At 31.8% G+C, this 19151-nt stretch overlaps 2 protein-coding genes and 1 pseudogene across 2 annotated transcripts; 2 read left to right on the top strand and 1 right to left on the bottom strand.

Moving 5' to 3' along the window:
- Nucleotides 1-1156: 1156 nt before the first annotated feature.
- On the top strand, nt 1157-7174 carry LOC106440024 (zinc finger CCCH domain-containing protein 44-like). Its single transcript, XM_013881599.3, has 11 exons — nt 1157-1639; nt 1903-1982; nt 2091-2278; nt 2764-3658; nt 3770-3897; nt 4040-4099; nt 4188-4238; nt 4343-4413; nt 4712-4863; nt 4970-5145; nt 5242-7174. Exons 1-11 carry the CDS (start codon nt 1332-1334, stop codon nt 6982-6984), a joined length of 3852 nt encoding a protein of 1283 aa, XP_013737053.2. The 5' UTR covers nt 1157-1331; the 3' UTR covers nt 6985-7174.
- A 3470-nt stretch (nt 7175-10644) lies between these two features.
- On the bottom strand, nt 10645-17135 carry LOC106352001 (annotated as a pseudogene).
- Nucleotides 17136-17377: 242 nt separating this feature from the next.
- BNAA03G41150D lies at nt 17378-19094 on the top strand. The gene is made up of 5 exons (XM_013881598.3): nt 17378-17683; nt 17864-18036; nt 18370-18439; nt 18533-18638; nt 18735-19094. The coding sequence occupies exons 1-5, from the start codon at nt 17503-17505 to the stop codon at nt 18853-18855; spliced, it is 651 nt and encodes a 216-aa protein (XP_013737052.1). The 5' UTR covers nt 17378-17502; the 3' UTR covers nt 18856-19094.
- The last annotated feature ends 57 nt before the right edge of the window (nt 19095-19151 follow it).

The following is a 19151-nucleotide window of genomic DNA, read 5'->3' as shown; positions in this document are numbered from 1 at the left end:
AAAACATGATTTTATATTTTTATTTATCTACGACACTGCACCTTTTTAGCGGAATTTTCAAAATGGAATCGTAAACATCCATTGTGTTTTTAAATGAGATTTTAGAAGCGTTTTGGAGTCGAGATTCTGTAAATTTCCAAAAGGTTTCAACTTCAATTCCGGTTTTGAAGCGGATGTCTGATGAAACTTCCGTGTGAACTAGGACGTTTCTTGACAAAATATGGATTTTCAAGAAAATATCAAATTCGATAAAATGTTTTTTTTGTTTCAAATTCGACAAAAGATATCTATTTCAAAAATGTATGTAAAAACGCAAGTCCAACATGCACGTGAACAATGGACCAACAAAGCTACTGAGCCTACCTACAATGCCATGTGAGTGTGGCGAGTGAAGTTATGATCAAAACAATGAAATATCTAATGCTTCTATTGTGTGTTTCAAATCATCTTTGGTATGAATGACTATTTTTAAAATTGGATGAGGAGTTTATAAACGTAAGGCTGGCAATTTCCACACACTTAGATAGTAAAAAGGAAAATAAGATATGGGATTCTACTCCATCAGGTGACTGACTCTTTGATGTTTCCATAAGTATATGTTTTGGGATACCTTTTATTTCAAAGTCGTTTGGGAATTTGGGATACTACCATTTGTGTGAAAGGTGAAGAAAAGTAAGACATGGGAAATTAATACTTAAAACATTTCGACACACAATCTTTGAATATTAGAGATTAATTTGACTATACATGTATGTGTATTCCCAGAATAAAATCTCTAACTAGAGACAATTCACCACATTTTATATATAAACATAGTACCAAATTAAAAATACTAAACAATCAATTCTGCCTTATACTATTATATATATTAATTTGAAATCCGGAAATAGTAGTAAATTCAGAAACAAAACCTATAAGCAGAAATGATTTTAAAGGAAAATAACTTCACAACATATTTTCTGTAAAACATATTCATACCAGACTAACAATATTAACCTCATAAATTAATTTCAGATCCATAAATAGTAGCAAATTTAGGATATATGATCTATAAGCAGAAATTATGTTAAAAGAAAATAAAAGTTTCTATAAGCAGAAAGAAGTAAAACAATTGGTTCCTCATTAAAATCCCTTAAAATGAGTCGCAACAAAAAAAGAGAGAGAGAGAGTCCATTTTATTGTCTTTCCCCCACTAGTCTTCGTTCTAAACACATCAACCGTACTCTCTCTCTCTCTCCATCATCATCATCCTCCCCCCAGAGAACCGTCAGATTAGGGTTTCTCTTTCACTAATTGATCTGCATCTACTTACTTCGAATTCTTCACCCGCCATGAAGAATCAACTCCAGCGAGGCGCTTCGTCTCGCGGCGAAGAGAGTTCGGTCAGAGGGATCGATCTCATGAGAGTTGATCAATGCGAGGAGATCGATGCTCTCTCTGTACCTCCCCCGACGGTGGGAGGAACGGTTGAGCAAGAGGCCCCTGTGAAGCGAAAACGGGGCCGGCCTCCGAAGGCACTTGCTAAGACGCCGTTGCAAACTCAGCCGCCACCGCCGCCGCCGCCGCGGAAGGATGATAAGGAAGAAGATGTCTGCTTCATTTGCTTCGACGGCGGAGACCTCGTTCTCTGTGATCGCCGGTGAGTGATTGTTTAGTTTACAGTGACAATTGTGTTAGATTAGTATGCGTTGATAGAGATTTAGAGCAACGAATAAGATAATTAGTTAGTTAGTTAGTTACTCGATTGGCTTTTAATTGTATATTTATTGCTTTAGTTAGTTACTATTTTTTATCACATGCTTGTATAAATGGCATAGATTAGACTCAAATCAATTGGTAAAGAAGCAGTGAGGAGATTTTGGATGCGAGATTTTGTGTTATTGATAACTTATTGATGTTCAGGAACTGCCCCAAGGCATACCATCCATCTTGTATTAACAGAGACGAGGCCTTCTTTCGAACAACTGCTAAATGGAACTGCGGTACGTGGCCTTGTACATGTTGTTACAATTGTTGTATTTGCTGTCAGCTATCTAGGGAGATGGGATATCTCTGACATGCTAGTCATATCTAATCTTTATTCATTTCAGGTTGGCATATATGCAGTAAATGCCAGAAATCATCCAGTTACTTGTGTTATACATGCACTTTTTCTGTTTGTAAGCGGTGCGTTGCTGATGCCGACTATGTGTTTGTGAGAGGTAACATGGGGCTTTGTGGCACATGTATTAAGCCGATAATGTTAATTGAGAATATTGGTCAAGGAGATGTTCAAGCGGTAAGACACTTCTCCACATTCCATAGTTTCCATTCAATTCTCAGCCGCAAAATTTGCTCAGGCGAATTGATTTTCACCACCTGTCACAATTACCTTAGGAGGAATATAGTTTTGCCATGCACATGACACTCGTAGAACACGATAGGTTTTGTGATAGCAACCAGTCACAAGCTAGTATCATGGAATTTTGGAGATTTGGGGTTGATGGATTAGAACTCATATGACGAGAGAAGTAAGGGAATGATGGAATTTTAGAGATTTAGGGTTTCATATTTAATAAGTTCTTGCAACAGCAGTAGGGTATGTTGGGTGTTTTGTTTTTAAATAATCGCGTGAAACCAAAGGAAAAGAATAACTTTTCTTGTTTAGGGAGGAAATCTTGTACTTCGTTCTATAAGAAATTTGAGTGTTTTTCTTTTTGTATTATCCTCTTTATTTACTATTTCATAATGTGCGCGGGCATAATGTTTTTCCTTGTTTATTAGGTTAAGGTGGATTTTGATGACAAGCTCAGTTGGGAGTATCTGTTCAAGGTATATTGGCTTTGCCTGAAGGAAGAGCTGTCTCTAACTGTCGACGAGCTTATGAGAGCATATAATCCTTGGAAGGAGGTTCCTTACACTGTTCCTAAAGTGGAGTTACGAAATGATCATACCCGTAACAATGTTTATTCTTCAGGCAGTTCAGCTTTAGATGCAGCAGAGAATGGAATAAAAAGAAGAAAGACTAGTGATTCCCCCACCTTACCTAGCAAGTTGGATGCCAAAAATCCAAGTAATACCCCAAAGAAGCGTCCTGGAGATACAAGTTGGGCAACAAAAGAACTCCTCGAGTTTTTGTCGTTCATGAGAAATGGCGATACATCGGTTATTTCTCAGTTTGACGTGCAGGGTCTTCTGCTTGACTATATCAACAAAAAAAATCTTAGGGATCCTCATCAGGAGTCTCAAGTTATTTGTGACCTAATGCTTGTGAAGTTGTTTGGAAAGCAACGAGTGGGTCACATTGAAATGCTTAAGCTTCTTGAGTCTCACTTTCTTATCCAAGAGAAACCTAAAGATGAGAAAACCACGAATGGGGAAACTACTCATGCTGTTCCTAGCCAAGTAGTTGAAGATATTGGTCATGATCCACCGGTTAGGGATAGAAGACGCAAGATGCATAGGAAAACTGTTGGCAGGGTACAAAACGAAAGCCTGGATGCATATGCAGCGATTGATGTTCACAATATCAACCTGATTTATTTGAGACGTAAATTCTTAGAGACTCTACTTGATGATATCAACAAAGTTCACGAAAAGGTGGTAGGCACAATTTTGAGAATTAAGGTATCCGGCAGCGACCAGAAGCTGGATATTCACAGGCTCGTTCAAGTTGTAGGTATTTGATCAGTGCTCATATTAATGCTTTTTTTGAGGAAAGAAAATTGGGAAATTAGTGACCCAAAATTTTAATAGTAAGATCTCAGCTGCTTTTGTGGTTATTTAACAGGTACAAGCAAGGCAGCAGCAACCTACCAACTTGGCGCAAAGACTACAGATGTTATGCTAGAAATACTAAATCTAGAAAAGAGAGAGGTCATCTCGATTGATCAATTATCAGACCAGAATGTCACCGAGGTAAATATAGCTTCACTGAAACATTAGTTTATCTACCTTTATATGCTCTTCAATAAAAGGTTTAAACCCCATCTACTAATAAGGTAACGCTAGTAGTTAGGTTTTAATTTCTCCTATATGTACCTATTACTGTGGTTTTCAGGACGAGTGCAAACGGCTACGCCAGAGCATAAAATGTGGTCTCAATAAACGTTTGACTGTGGTAAGAAGGCGCACATGCTATTTTCTCGTCCTGAAATTGTATATTCTACATAACTTGGAAACTCATGTTTTTTTTTTTGCGGTGTCAGGGTGACATCTTGAAGACTGCAACAACACTGCAAGCCATGAGAATCAATGAGGTAGGTTATTTAAAAACAGCAAATTTTATACGTATATATATTAAAGATCCCCTGATCTTAGTTTTTATTGTGGTGTGCTTCTTACTCATGTTTTGTCGATGTAGGCTCTGGAAGCTGAGATATTAAAGGTCAAACACCTCCGTGATCGGGCCAGTGAGAAGGGTCATCGAAAGGAATATCCTTTTTGAGATTGCCTTACTATATTTGTTGCACTTCGGTTACATACACTATTTTCCTTTTCAGATACTGGTTATAGAATCTTTCAGTGAGTCTTTGATGAAATAATTCGTTAAAGAGTCGACCATGCCAATGCCACTCGTAACGGCTAAGAATAATTTAGTTTGAGTAGATAGCCTGATAAGTACTTCGGTCTTCCCATTTAGATGTTTGGTCTGCGTTTAAATGTGAATGATACTTTTACACTGAGTGATTGCATGGGAAGTTCAAGTCTTGATTCCTTAACCATCTCCCACGCTTAGAGAATGTGTAGAAAAGCTAGGGATTCTAGAATCACCTGAGCATCGCCAGCGGCTTCTGCAGGAAGTCCCAGAAGTTCATACGGATCCAAGCATGGATCCGAGTCATCCATCAGCAGAAGATTCAGTGTTGGGTACAAGGAAACAAGGTCTCCCACTTTAACCTAAGATGTGAACAATCTAATTGTTCATTTTCTTACAAAAATTCCTGATTGGTGGATACTATTTACAATCTTCTACGTTTTCTATTTGCAGATAATCACATAAAGGCTCCAAGTAAAGGTCCGAAGAAAAAAGGGAATACCCTGAACAACTTGGGAAATAATGCGCAGACAAAATATGATGCTCCAGTTTTGCGAAGCAGAAAGGCCGTGAATGTTGCTAAGAAAGATGATTGTTCCAAGGTCCACAACAACTCATCAGATATCCAGGTTTGACCACACATCCTACTCTGTTTGCAATGTAACCTCTCATATGTTTTTTTATATTGGTTTCAAGTCATATACATTCATTTCTGGGTACTACAGGAAAGTGGTAAAGATGATGAGGAGAGTGAAATATGGCATTATCGAGATCCAACCGGAAAGACCCAGGGACCGTTTTCTATGGGGCAGCTCCGCAGATGGAAATCTTCTGGTCATTTCCCCCCTTATCTTAGGATATGGAAAGCGCATGAGAACCAAGACGAGTCTGTACTTCTGACTGAAGCTCTTGCCGGAAGATTTGATAAAGCAACTACTTCGCCAAGTTCCTCTTTGCTTCCTCAAGAACTGAAACTATCTCAGCACGACTCTGGACGCACTGGCGTGGATGGGGACTGTCTTCAGAAGAACCTTACGCCAGTCAGCAACAGTGCAGCCTCCTCTTCGTCCTCTACTGTCAGTGCCCTTCCTAACGATCCAAAAGAGAAACAAGTTGCGACTCTTTTACCTTGCTCTGGAAAAGTTAAAGATGGTAATTCCGTTCGTTCCCAGCCTCAAGTTAGTTGTTCAGCATCAATGTCTGTGGTTCCAGGACATGTGGTTTCGCCTGACGCAGGAGCAACTTCAGGGGCAGATGGTAAGACTGTAGAAGAAGGAACCAACGGTGGTTCTGTTCACGCACCAAACCTTAATCAAGAAATCCATGTCCCTGATATCCCCAGTCCTACACCTAAGTCGAGCTCTGAAGACTTGGAAGCTCAAGCGGCAGAGACTATTCAGTCTCTGTCTTCTTGTGTTCTGGTCAAAGGGACATCTGGTGTCACATGGAGCACCACCACCACAACTACCACTGATGCTGTTACCACCACTTCGAGTGTTATGGTCACTGGAGGACAGCTTCCTCAAGTAACACATCAGAATGCTGTTGTTTCAGCTGCACCGTCTGTGAAGCCAATTGATTTGGCAGCTGATCATGCCACAGCTACTCAGACTTCCGACAACACCCAAGTGGCTCACTCATCTGGGTGGCCAGCCATTGTGGCTGACCCGGACGAGTGTGATGAATCAGTTTCGGATCTATTAGCCGAAGTTGAAGCGATGGAGCAGAATGGTTTGCCCTCTTCACCCACCTCAACATTTCACTACGACGACGATGATTTGACAAAAGGGCCAGAAAAAGATTTCTTTAACCCTGTGGCACGCATGTCCCTCACACCTGAAACATGCAGAATGAATACCTCTCAGCCGAACATTCTGGACAATGTCTCTACGGGAAAAAGCTCAATAGGCACAGAATCAAAAGACAACACTCTCTTCAACCACTGTAGAACCTCTGGTCCGGAGCTCCTGCTCTTTGCACCGACAGCGCCAGCTTCAATAAGTCAGGACCTGACTCTGACAACAACAGCTCTTAGACTGGGATCAGACACCGCAGTTGAAGCTGGATCGGTCCAGAGGCTTCCCAAGTCTGTTTCGGGAGTGAGTTTGGAACCGAGCCCCTGGTCAACATCATTACATGACTCACCACGTGGAAACACCGAGCGCAGCCCACGTGGAAACACCGAACGCAGCCCACGTGGAAACACTGAACGCAGCCCACGCGGAAATGGAAGTCATCAAAGAAGATCCGGTGGGCATAGCAGAGACCGGCAATGGTGGAACAACGGTCATAACACTAGCGTCAACAACAGTCATAATAATCGGCAATGGCCAAACAGCACTAGGCATGGGTATGACCATGGATCAGGTTCATACACAGCTCATCCGCCCAAAGGGCTAAAGATATGTAAGTTCTATGAGAGTGGAAACTGCAAAAAGGGTGCTTCTTGTAGTTTTTGGCACCCCTGAATCTCATTTCTTTGTATTGTGTATTTATCTGTTTAGTTAACATGTCAAACATCCTTTCTGTAACTTGTTTGTTTAGGACATCTCGATCATCCTTTTTGGTAACACCAAAGTTTTTGTACCTCATTAGCCCATGTTTAAGTAATTATCAAAGCTTTGTGTATAACTTCCATTTAAAAGTCTTTGCAACTTATGTCGGTCTTGCTCGCTTTCTCTATCGAGTTTTTAACCCTATCTATACGTAACTTACAGACAAAGACTTAAAGTTCAACGTTCATTAAGTCGAAAACAGGAGATGAGAAGAACCACGGCTGGTGAAACTACTCATGATGTACCCAGCCAAATAATGTTTATGATCAATTGGTAAGGTATAGAAAACGGAATATGCCTAGGAAAACTGATGGGGATATGCATGTGCATGTTGATGTTAATAATATCAAACCTGATTTATGTGATATCAACAAAGTTCATCATGTTTACTCTATTTGGTATCTTCAATCGTAATCCTCAAAAAAGCAGCAACCTTTTGCATCTTCCATTTATAAGCAGTTAGGGAATCTTGAGTTTTATCGTTTGCAAAACTTTGGGGCATATATGATCAATGTATTCTACGTATATACTCTGTTGAACCATCTTCTCTAGTGATAGGCTTTCTCTTCTTGAGGTACGTCGGGAGTTTGACTTTACAACACTAACATCTGAGTCTCAGTACACCCAAGCTTGCCTCCATGTTTAAAAGAGTGAATGCAATAGAAAGGGATGTAACTTTCTTCTGACTAGGTAATAATTCGCGTTTTAAATTGTTTTTTTTTTAATCTCCTAAAACATAACTAACATCCTAAATTCATATTAAATTTGGTTTGTTCTGTTAAAATGCTTGAAGTTTTTATTTTTTTTTTTGGTGATAAACCAAAAACTATTATTATTTGTTTTGTTTCACGTTATATATGAATTTTAGACAGTTTTGATGTCGAACCAATTGTTCCATATTAAAAAAATTAAATGCATGCAAAATCAAATCAAATCTAGATAATAGTTGAAGAAAAAGAAAAGAAAATTATTAAGACAAATAATTTCATCATAATTATTGTTATCTTTATATAAACCTTCACCCATACACAGTCGTTTGATGGTTTAGGCTTTTTTCTTGAAATAGTTTTCTTAATGGGCCTAGGCCCATTAAGTTTATTTGCTAGCATTACAAACAGAAGGGCACCGCCGTAAGAGTTTCCGGAGAAAACAGATCGGAGGACTTTAACTCCATATACCCCTATCAGAAAAAAGTTATTCTCAATATCCCTCCGTTGTTCTCAATACCCCTCCTTTAATTCTCTTCCACAACTTACCCTTTTCTTTTTTTATTAAAGTTTTTTTTGTTGCGTAGTCTTTATGCGGTGGGTCCAAAAATATATATATTTTTTTGTTAGTTTTATTATGACACAGATTTTATGCAGGTGGGTCCCCATCATTATTTAATACTTTTTTGCTAGTAATAATTTCTTTCTAAGCTTTATTTCTTTATTTTTATTCTTTTTTTCAACCTTAATTTTATAATTTAATAATAATCTTTAAAAATAATATAATAAAATTTTCTAACTTAATTTTACTTACCAATTAATTTAAACAATCAGACCAATTAAGTATTAATATAGACTAATTAATTTTCTTCTTTCTTCCAATCAATTTAATCGATTAAACCTAATATTTCATATAATTTTTATTCATATCTTAAATTTATGAATGTAATTTTATATTTATTAAAATTAAACTGATGACCTAAGGAGACTTTAATATTTAAATATATAATATAACTATAATTTTTATAAATTAATATTATGTGAAATAATAAATATAATATATTAATAAATTTTATCGGTTTTGAGTTTTATCAATTCAACAGGTAATATAATAGGGTATATTAATAAATATTTTCAGTTTTAAGAAAATTAATTTCTTAAAACTTATAAAAATATATATTCCCATTTAAAATATAAATTAATAGATTATATTATATATATATATTATTCTTTCTTTCTGATCTCCAAATTAGCGTTCTTTTTTTTTTTAAATTGTCACCTCATCAAAATATTAAACCATGAATTAAATTTATATCAAAAATCAACTGGATCCCATAATAAACTTTAACCAATGAAAACTCTCTGTTCATTTCTCTTTCTTCTTCGTGATCTCTTCTCTTTTGTTTTCCGCTATTAATGTGACTGAAACTTCATAAAATGTATATTCATTTCTTATGAAATTTGTTGTAAAATAGATTTAAAATTCCAAGTATATTAAAGATAATGTAAACAATAAACATTTGCTAAGAATTTTGGCAGATTGAAAACGAGTTTTAAAATAATTTTTATGGGTTTTAGATTTATTATATTCGTTTTTAAAAAGATTATCTAGAATATCATTAAAAGAACTGTATATCTTGGGTAATGTAAATAATGTAAGGTTTACTGAGAATTTCAGAAGATTAAAATTTTGTTTTATGGGTTTTAAGTTTATTATGTTCGTTTTGCAGCAATTTTATCTGGAATATAACTAAAATAAAGTGTTGGTATTTTGAAGCAGTTCGTTGCAGCTATTTTGACTCACAGATTATCTTGGTAGTTTTGACATATCAGACTTTCTTTATTATGTTTTTACTGTGTAATCGGACTACTAGGATTACTGAGTTTATTGTGTGTAATCAGAATACTAAGATTACTGGATTTATTGTGTGTAATTCGGACTACTGAAATTACTGAGTTTATTATGTGTAATTTAGACTACTATGATTACTTGGTTTTATTATGTGTAATTTAAAATCCCTATATATTGCAAGTATTACGTATATTTAACATATATAACCCATATATTATATATTAGTAGACTATGTATATAGTAAATAAGACTACTAAAACTATTTAGATGATTATTTTCTATAGTTTTAAAAATATTTATCATTTTTCCAAAATGATTCCTTAACTTTCATGGTTGTTGTGTGAATCATACGGCTATAGTAAGAAGAATCTATAAAAACACTTATTTCTCGTAAACTATTTATATAATACTCTTTCTTAATGATATTTATTGTATAAAATCATTAGGTTTACTACCAAATATTTCATTTTGACATGGTTTTACTAATAAAACTTAAAATTTACCAAAGTATTACTATGTGTAAGGTAGTATTACTACTACCTTGAAGATTACCAAGAATTACTAAGTGTAATTAGAATATAAAATTTATGTATATAACAGATGCATGTTTTACATGAGTACTTTTTATATTATTATTTTAACATGGGTAAAACAAAACGAATTTTATGAAACATAAAACGTTTTTAAAATATAAAATAAAAAATAAATGTTGTCAACAAAATAAATAAAAAAAAATAAAAAAGCTTTTATATATTTCATAAAACGATAAAAATATCAAATTCTAGTAGTTAAATAATAAAAATGTTATTCTAAATAAATATTTAAATTTTTGAAAAAAATAAAAAAACTCTGAAATTTCTTCAAAATCACCTAAAACTTACAATTTTTTTTAAAAGATTTACTCGAATCTCAAATTTCTTTATAGATTTACTCGAATCTCAAATTTTTTAAGCTTAAATCTCCACAGTTTAAACCGCAAAACTTATTTAGCATTTGATAGAGTACATCATTTTCTTGATCACAAACCGTTTTCAGCATTACCATTTTTACATATATCTATGTTCTTCTAACTTTATTTACAAAGAAATACATATAAGGAATTAAGTCTATGTACTAAACACCACTATCATTATACTTCATGTCTACCACTCTCTAATCAACAAATATCAAGCTTTTTAAAGATTTCACCAAACATATATAATCTTATCGCAAGCACTAGTAGCGGCAATGATCGCGAGGTTTTTGTCCATCATATCTCCATCATGTTGAAGGAGAACTTCGAAAGAAGCTTGCGAATGTGCGATATGATTGGCCCATAAGTCTGCAACATATGAACCAAAGAACATCATACTGAATCTCTACTAATAAAAGGGAGCTTTTAAGGCTCCATAGGGCGTCCGCATCAGCAAAAAAAACTTCTCTCGAAAAATGACACGTGGCATAAAATATAGTTTTACATTTTAATATTAATTATTTTCGAAAATTGTAAAAAATATGTAAACATACAGCATTAAAAAATGGAAAAACTACATTAAACATATGTAAGATTACTATTTTTCACTTAAAAAAAAGACGGTTTATCTCCATAATGTAACATTACCGTTTTATAAAAAAAACAAAAAACATTATATATAATTTCGAAAATAATAAATATATGTAAAACATACAACATAAAAATGGAAATACTACATTAAACATAAATATGTTTGACCATTTGTCCAAGTTCTTCTATTAAACATTGCCGTTTTACATTAAAAATAGAAAAATACGTAAAGATTTAAACATCTGTCTTAAAATATAAAATATAGACATTAACTAAATATAAAGTATAAAAAAGAGAAATACTCAATATATAAAAAAATAATAATAAGTAAATATTATAAATATATAAATATGCGAATTATATATACAATAATAAGTAAATGCACATTTTTTTTAAAATGGAAAGAGTATATTAAATATTAAACATCTATCTTAAAATGTAAAATATAGATATTAAGTAAATAGAAAATATAAGAAAAAGAAATACACAACTTAAAAACAATGGAAAAAGTATATTAAGATTTAAACATCTATCTTAAAATGTAAAATATAGATATTACGCAAATAGAAAGTATAAGAAAAGGAAATACACAATTTAAAAAAATGGAAAAAGTACATTAGTATTTAAACGTCTATCTTAAAATGTAAATCAAACTTAAAATATAAAATTATTAGTAAATAGAAAGTATAAGAAATAAAAATACACAATATAAAGAAAAATAAACTCTACTAATAAAAGGGAGCTTTTGAGGCTCCATAGGGCGTCCACATCAGCGGAAAACATTTCTCCCGAAAGATGACACGTGCCATAAAATATAGTTTTACATTTTAATATTAATTATTTTCGAAAATTGTAAAAAATATGTAAACATACAGCATTAAAAAATGGAAAAACTACATTAAACATATGTAAGATTACTATTTTTCACTTAAAAAAAAAGACGGCTTATCTCCATAATGTAACATTACCGTTTTATAAAAAAAAAACAAAAAACATTATATATAATTTCGAAAATAATAAATATCTGTAAAACATACAACATAAAAATGGAAATACTACATTAAACATAAATATGTTTGACTATTTGTCCAAGTTCTTCTATTAAACACTGCCGTTTTACATTAAAAATAGAAAAATACGTAAAGATTTAAACATCTATCTTAAAATATAAAATATAGACATTAACTAAATATAAAGTATAAAAGAGAGAAATACTCAATATATAAAAAAATAAATAATAAGTAAATATTATAAATATATAAATATACGAATTATATATACAATAATAAGTAAATGCACAATTTTTTAAAAATGGAAAGAATATATTAAATATTAAACATCTATCTTAAAATGTAAAATATAGATATTAAGTAAATAGAAAATATAAGAAAAAGAAATACACAACTTAAAAACAATGGAAAAGGTATATTAAGATTTAAACATCTATCTTAAAATGTAAAATATAGATATTACGCAAATAGAAAGTATAAGAAAAGGAAATACACAATTTAAAAAAATGGAAAAATTACGTTAGTATTTAAACATCTATCTTAAAATGTAAATCAATCTTAAAATATAAAATTATTAGTAAATAGAAAGTATAAGAAATAAAAATACACAATATAAAGAAAAATAAATAATAAGGAAATATAAAATATAATCTCGAAAGATGACACATGGCATTAAAATATAGTTTTACATTTTAATATTACTTATTTTCGAAAATTATAAAAAATATGTAAACATACAGCATAAAAAAAATGTAAAAACTACATTAAACATATGTAAGATTACTATTTTTCACTTAAAAAAAAGACGGCTTATCTCCATAATGTAACATTACCGTTTTATAAAAAAAACAAAAAACATTATATATAATTTTGAAAATAATAAATATATGTAAAACATACAACATAAAAATGGAAATACTACATTAAACATATGTAAGATTAGCATTTTACATTTTTATTTTAAGAAAATAATATGTAAACATACAACATAAAAAATGAAAAAACTACATTAAACATATGTAAGATTACCATTTTTCACTAAAAAAAAAAGACGGCTTATCTCCATAATGTAACATTACTATTTTGTAAAAAAAAAATTATATATAATTTCGAAAATAATAAATAATATGTAAACATACAACATAAAAAATGGAAATACTGCATTAAACATATGTAAAATTACCATTTTACATTTAAAAATAACAATAATATGTAAACATACAACATAAAAAAATGGAAAAACTACATTAAACATATGTAAGATTACCATTGTTCACTAAAAAACGGGTTAGCTTCATAATGTAACATTACCTATTTATTAAAAAAAGAAAAAAAAACATAAATATAACTATTTGACTATTTGTCCAAGTTCTTCTATTAAACATTGCCGTTTTACATTAAAAATGGAAAAATACGTAAAGATTTAAACATCTATCTTAAAATATAAAATATAGACATTAACTAAATATAAAGTATAAGAAAGAGAAATACTCAATATATAGAAAAATAAATAATAAGTAAATATTATAAATATATAAATATACGAATTATATATACAATAATAAGTAAATGCACAATTTTTAAAAAATGGAAAGAGTACATTAAATATTAAACATCTATCTTAAAATGTAAAATATAAATATTAAGTAAATAGAAAGTATAAGAAAAGGAAATACACAATTTAAAAAAATGGAAAAAATACATTAGTATTTAAACATCTATCTTAAAATGTAAATCAATCTTGAAATATAAAATTATTAGTAAATAGAAAGTATAAGAAATAGAAATACACAATATAAAGAAAAATAAATAATAAGTAAATATATAATATAAGTGAATACCAAATTTAAAAAATGGGAAATTACATTAAGAGTTAAAAATATATATTAAAATTTAAAATATAGATATTACGTAAATAGAAAGTATAACAAATGGAAATATACAATTTAAAAAAATGGAAAACATACATAAGATTTAAACATCTATCTTAAAATGTAAAATAGAGATATTAAGTAAATTAAAAGTACAAGAAATGGAAATACATATACATGAAAATAAATAATAAGTAAATAATGTAAATATATAATATATGAATTATATATGTAATAATAAGTAAATACACAATTTTTTAAAAAGTGGAAAAAGTTCCTCAAGCATTAAACATCTATCTTAAAATGTAAAATATATAATATAAGTAAATACACAATTTAAAAAATGGAAAAAGTACATTAATATTTAAATATCTAATTAAAAATATAAAATATTGATATTACGTAAATAAAAATATAAGAAATGGAAATAAACATTTTAAAAAATGGAAAAAGTACATTAAGATTTAAGCATCTATCTTAAAATGTACTTCTATCTTAAAATGGTAGTAAATTATATAAAAATGGAAATACCACATTAAACAAAAAAAAATTTATAGTTTTACATCAAGAAAGTCCCTATAAAACTCATTATTCCATCCACATCAACCTCACACTATTAAGGAAAATTTCAAAGCACTCGAGCAAAAAAAAGGTTTCACTATCAACTATTGCCGTCCCAGAAACCTTTAATGACCTTGAATGAGATTTTTTTATAACAACAAACTTTTTGTTAGGTGGATTCATTGTTGGGAAACCCGCAACTTCCAAAACCAAACTTATTCATGGGAATTGAATTGCTTTTCATAGACTCAAAGGTATTCTTACAAATTTAAATTAATCTAATGTATAATTTTATTGTTAATATTCATACTAACTCTTTCATGATCAAACCATTTCAGTTAATAACCATTCAAGCGTTTATCCCGAAACACTTCATTCCTCGCCGAATCAGGTATTGGTTCATGTTGGTTTAGTATTGTTTTTGGTTTACTAACCGGTTTAGGATGGTCCTATTATAAATATAATTTAAGTTGGTTTAGCATATATTATGTTTAAAATAACTTAAATTAAATAATAATAATATTATGCTTAAAATATAATTTTAGAGAGTTTTCAAATATAGTTTACAGAACATTATAGGTGATGAATTTAATTTATTAAATTCGTTTATTACTTAAAACTAAGTTTTTTAAAAAACATACTGAGTTATAAATATCAATGATGGATTGGTGAGTATAACATGAAGATAAAAATATAAATATCTGATTTTCAAGGTAAGAAATTCAGCTTTTATTCATATACTCAATATATAATATCTTAAATTATGTTTTAAAAAATACACATAATTTATATATATATATATATATATATTAATCTTCCAAACTTAAACTATTATATTATATATGAATAATGTTTTTAAATAAAAATAATTTCTGATTTAAAATAAAAATAAAAACAAAAAATGTTTATTTTCAAATAATGGATGTAATTTACATTATACTATCATTTAACAAGTATTAGATACGTTTTGATATATCATTATTTTCTATTTCCAGAAAACAATAAATTGTTAAACATCAATATCATCTAGGTTAAGTATACGAACAACAAAAATTCAAACATCACAAAAAATATTTACATAACCATTATAATACAATAATTTAATCAAAAATACAATTAAAAAATATTAAAAAGAATAGTTATATACTTAATATTTGAAAATAAAAGATATTTTTGCTAAAATTGTACTTACCTCGCCAAGGAGATCGACCATCTTTTTACGGATCGATCGAATGTTGAGCATGTGGTCGATCCAAAAATACTCTGCAGTTTAATAAAATCTCTAAAACATTTATTCTAACACTCAAAAGATAGTTTTGCTAAATATGATAACTAGATAGCCAATAAAATTACAAAAAACTATTTAAATAGTAAAAAATATGTTAATTTAACGTGTTAAAATTTAAAAATAAATTTTAATTATGACATGCATTTTAACATTTATATAAATATAAATCATAGCCTAAATATAAATAATTTAACAACTTAAATTAGAAAAAAATAAAAATCCCGGGCGTAGCCCGGGTTAATCCCTAGTATAGTGAAGGTAAAAGGCGGCTTTGATTTGATTTGATTGATTGATCTTAGTATTTTTTTACCTTTTCATTCTCATGGATTTGGCACAAGGGAACAGCAAGGAGTTTGAAGTTTTTAGGCACGGCAAACTGCTGATGTAGCGCTAGTCTCCCAAGAAAGCTTTAAGCATTCCTGAACAGAAAAGAAGAGGATAGAGCAGAGCTTTATGTTAAACACAAGAATCTTCAAAAAGTGTCAACTTTTACTAACATGGAAATGGGGAACTAAACTAACCTTTGGGTGTTTCACATTGGGAGGTAAGAATGGATACATCAATGTCTTAAAGTTTGGTCTCCACCACGTCCCAATGCATTCTCCTACCTTCATTTTACTACAGTTTTGTAGTATTATAGAGAGACCATTCTCAAGCCAAAAACAATCAGAACAATACTGAGGACAAGAATCCATGGTTCTTACCTCCAAACCCGGAACAAGAACATTCTCGTTAAACCGAAAGCTTTGACGCGAGTTTGCGTTTCAGACCTTCAATATCTAAGAAGAAACTAGATTTCAGCAATTGAGATTTGAGCACAGATAAAGAGGTTACAGAAGAGTAAAAGTAAAACCTGATTCACCAGGTCTCAAACGACCACCAGAAAGCTTGAAGATGGAGTTTCTACTGAAGAAGCAATACATGAGGATGCTTGAACAATTCAACCTAATGTATCCCAAGCCACATTTTCCCATGTAGTTTCCGATCTAGTTTCAACCCGAACCAATCCCTAGACAAACCAACACCAATCTGTCGCTAACCAATGAGAATACGCTACCAAAACCCATACTGAAATCGGTAAGGTTCATCAGATTTCGTATCTGAAGTGAGGGGAGAGGTGGCTGGACTGGTTCCAATTCGGATATTAAGGTTTAATTTCGTTGGAAAACAAGTGAGGGGAGAGGCGGCTTCTTGTTTCAGAGAAAGAATTCAAAACCAGAAAAAAAAATATGAAAATGAAGAAGACGACAAGACAGACGAGGTGAAACAAGAGGAAAATATTTTTTTTAATTAAATTATAGGATAAGATCCATTTGTATCGGGTTTGGGTGGGTAACCAAGTAGTACTGTGGTTGGGTTGGTAATTCTGAAGATTCATTAAGGGGTTTATTGTATTTAGATGTGTTTTGGATTTAAAAGAAAATCAAAAATAAATTACTTTTTATAAGAGGGACATATTAGAATTTTTTAAGAGTGCTTGGGGTATATGGAGTTAAAGTCGGACGAATGAGCTAGAGGATGAGCTAAACATAGAGAGAGAGAGAGAGAGAGAGAGAGGAGAAAACTTCGAAAGCGATCAAGAAGGAAGAGAGGTTAACGATGAGCGAAGGCTCCAGCGGAGAAGTGAATAGCACGGTGATGGAAGAGAAATCGGAACAGAGAGGAGGAGGATCTCTTGCGAAAGGAAGATCGTGCAAAGGATACCTTTACTACTCCTCCACTCTCAAATCCAAGGATAAGAACCCTCGCTGCGTCGGCATCCCTCGTACTCTCCGTCAAGGTCAAATCCCTCTTTTGCAAATCAATCGCTGCTTCTGCTATATTCTAGGGTTCCCGAATCAAATTGATTAGGTTGAGAGATAATTATGATTGTAGAATCTATAATCCATAAGCAGAATCAGGAATCAGGAATCTCTGTATGCATACAGTAATTATAGATTTTATTTTATTTTTTTTGCAGTTCCTGATTACGTTGTTGGACAATCTGAAGCTGAAGCTTCTAAAGAAGGGCGTACCTTGGCTGATTTTTACTATGGATGTTTGGGTTATTCCGTTTACATGACTGATAAAGACTCTTCTACTGCCATGAAGCAGCAAGCCAAGACCCAGCTTCCCGTTTGTCTCGGCCTTGAGGTTTGACATCACTTTTTCTCCAAACTCTGAAAGTTACACATTAGTCCATGGTGTCCATATTATTATGCTCATGGAGTTACATCTACATCTTGCTGTCGTTTTACTATTATGCGCCTTGGACAGTCTAGTTGGTCTCCTGTCGGCTTGTTTTTTGTTGATGTTTGTGTTATATCTTTTAAGACGCTATCAACTTTTGTTTTTGTTGATGTTTGTGTTGTATCTTTTAAGACGCTATCAATATGATCCTTTTACTGGCATGAAGGAAGAATATGGTCTACTTTCTGCTGTTTCCAATCTCTATTATCTTCCTCAGACTTTCTAGTGTTCATGCAGATACTAGCAGATAGAAGAGCAGCTTCTAGCAACACTTCATCTATTCCTGCCCGCGCTCAAAATAGAAATGGTAGCACCTGATCCTCTCTGATGCATCAGTTTATAACATGCTGAGAAGCGTCCTGCATCTTTTATGCTCATCATTTTTTGTTGTGTACTGTAGATTCTCGGGAGTTGCCTCAGCACCAGAACCATAGACCAGCTTCAACCCCAATCCCAAAACCAACCCCAGCCACTGCCACAAACACTGAGAACGGCTTCGTATCGAGGTAAGATGGGAGATGGTAGACTAACCAAGTCTGAAAGTCATCTACATGGGGATATAACATAGTATTAATTAATTTTTGTCTTGTGGGATGCATCAGGTTTACAAGAAACGCAAACCTGGTAGCAGCAGGGGTGATGAAGAACTTGAAGAGAGTGGGTAACTACGTGAAAGAGCATTTGGACGACTCCTTGGACGATCATCGAAAGCGACCAAAATAATTAAGTCTATGTTGCATCAAAATGTGGAGAGAAACCAAAAAAAAAACAAAAAAAGCACAGGTGACAGTCAACAAGATATGAATGATTTGACACTTTTTGGAAACTCCTTTTGGATTCTCATAATAAAAAAGCAACAAAAAAAAGATGTATTGATATTATCTTTTTACAAGTACTAGAACTGTAATGTGTTTACCTTCATCAGTTTTGGTCAAGATGACAAGATTCTCTTAAATTCGTAATTATTGTTTGCTTATGCATTAAATTTATTTAGGTATTAGTAGAAATTGTTCCACTGG

This window comes from Brassica napus, chromosome A3, assembly GCF_020379485.1.
Source record: "Brassica napus cultivar Da-Ae chromosome A3, Da-Ae, whole genome shotgun sequence".
In the NCBI taxonomy this organism is placed as follows: Eukaryota; Viridiplantae; Streptophyta; class Magnoliopsida; order Brassicales; family Brassicaceae; genus Brassica; species Brassica napus.
The sequence above is the reverse complement of the archived record's forward strand: the minus strand, read 5'-3'. Positions and strand labels throughout refer to the sequence as shown.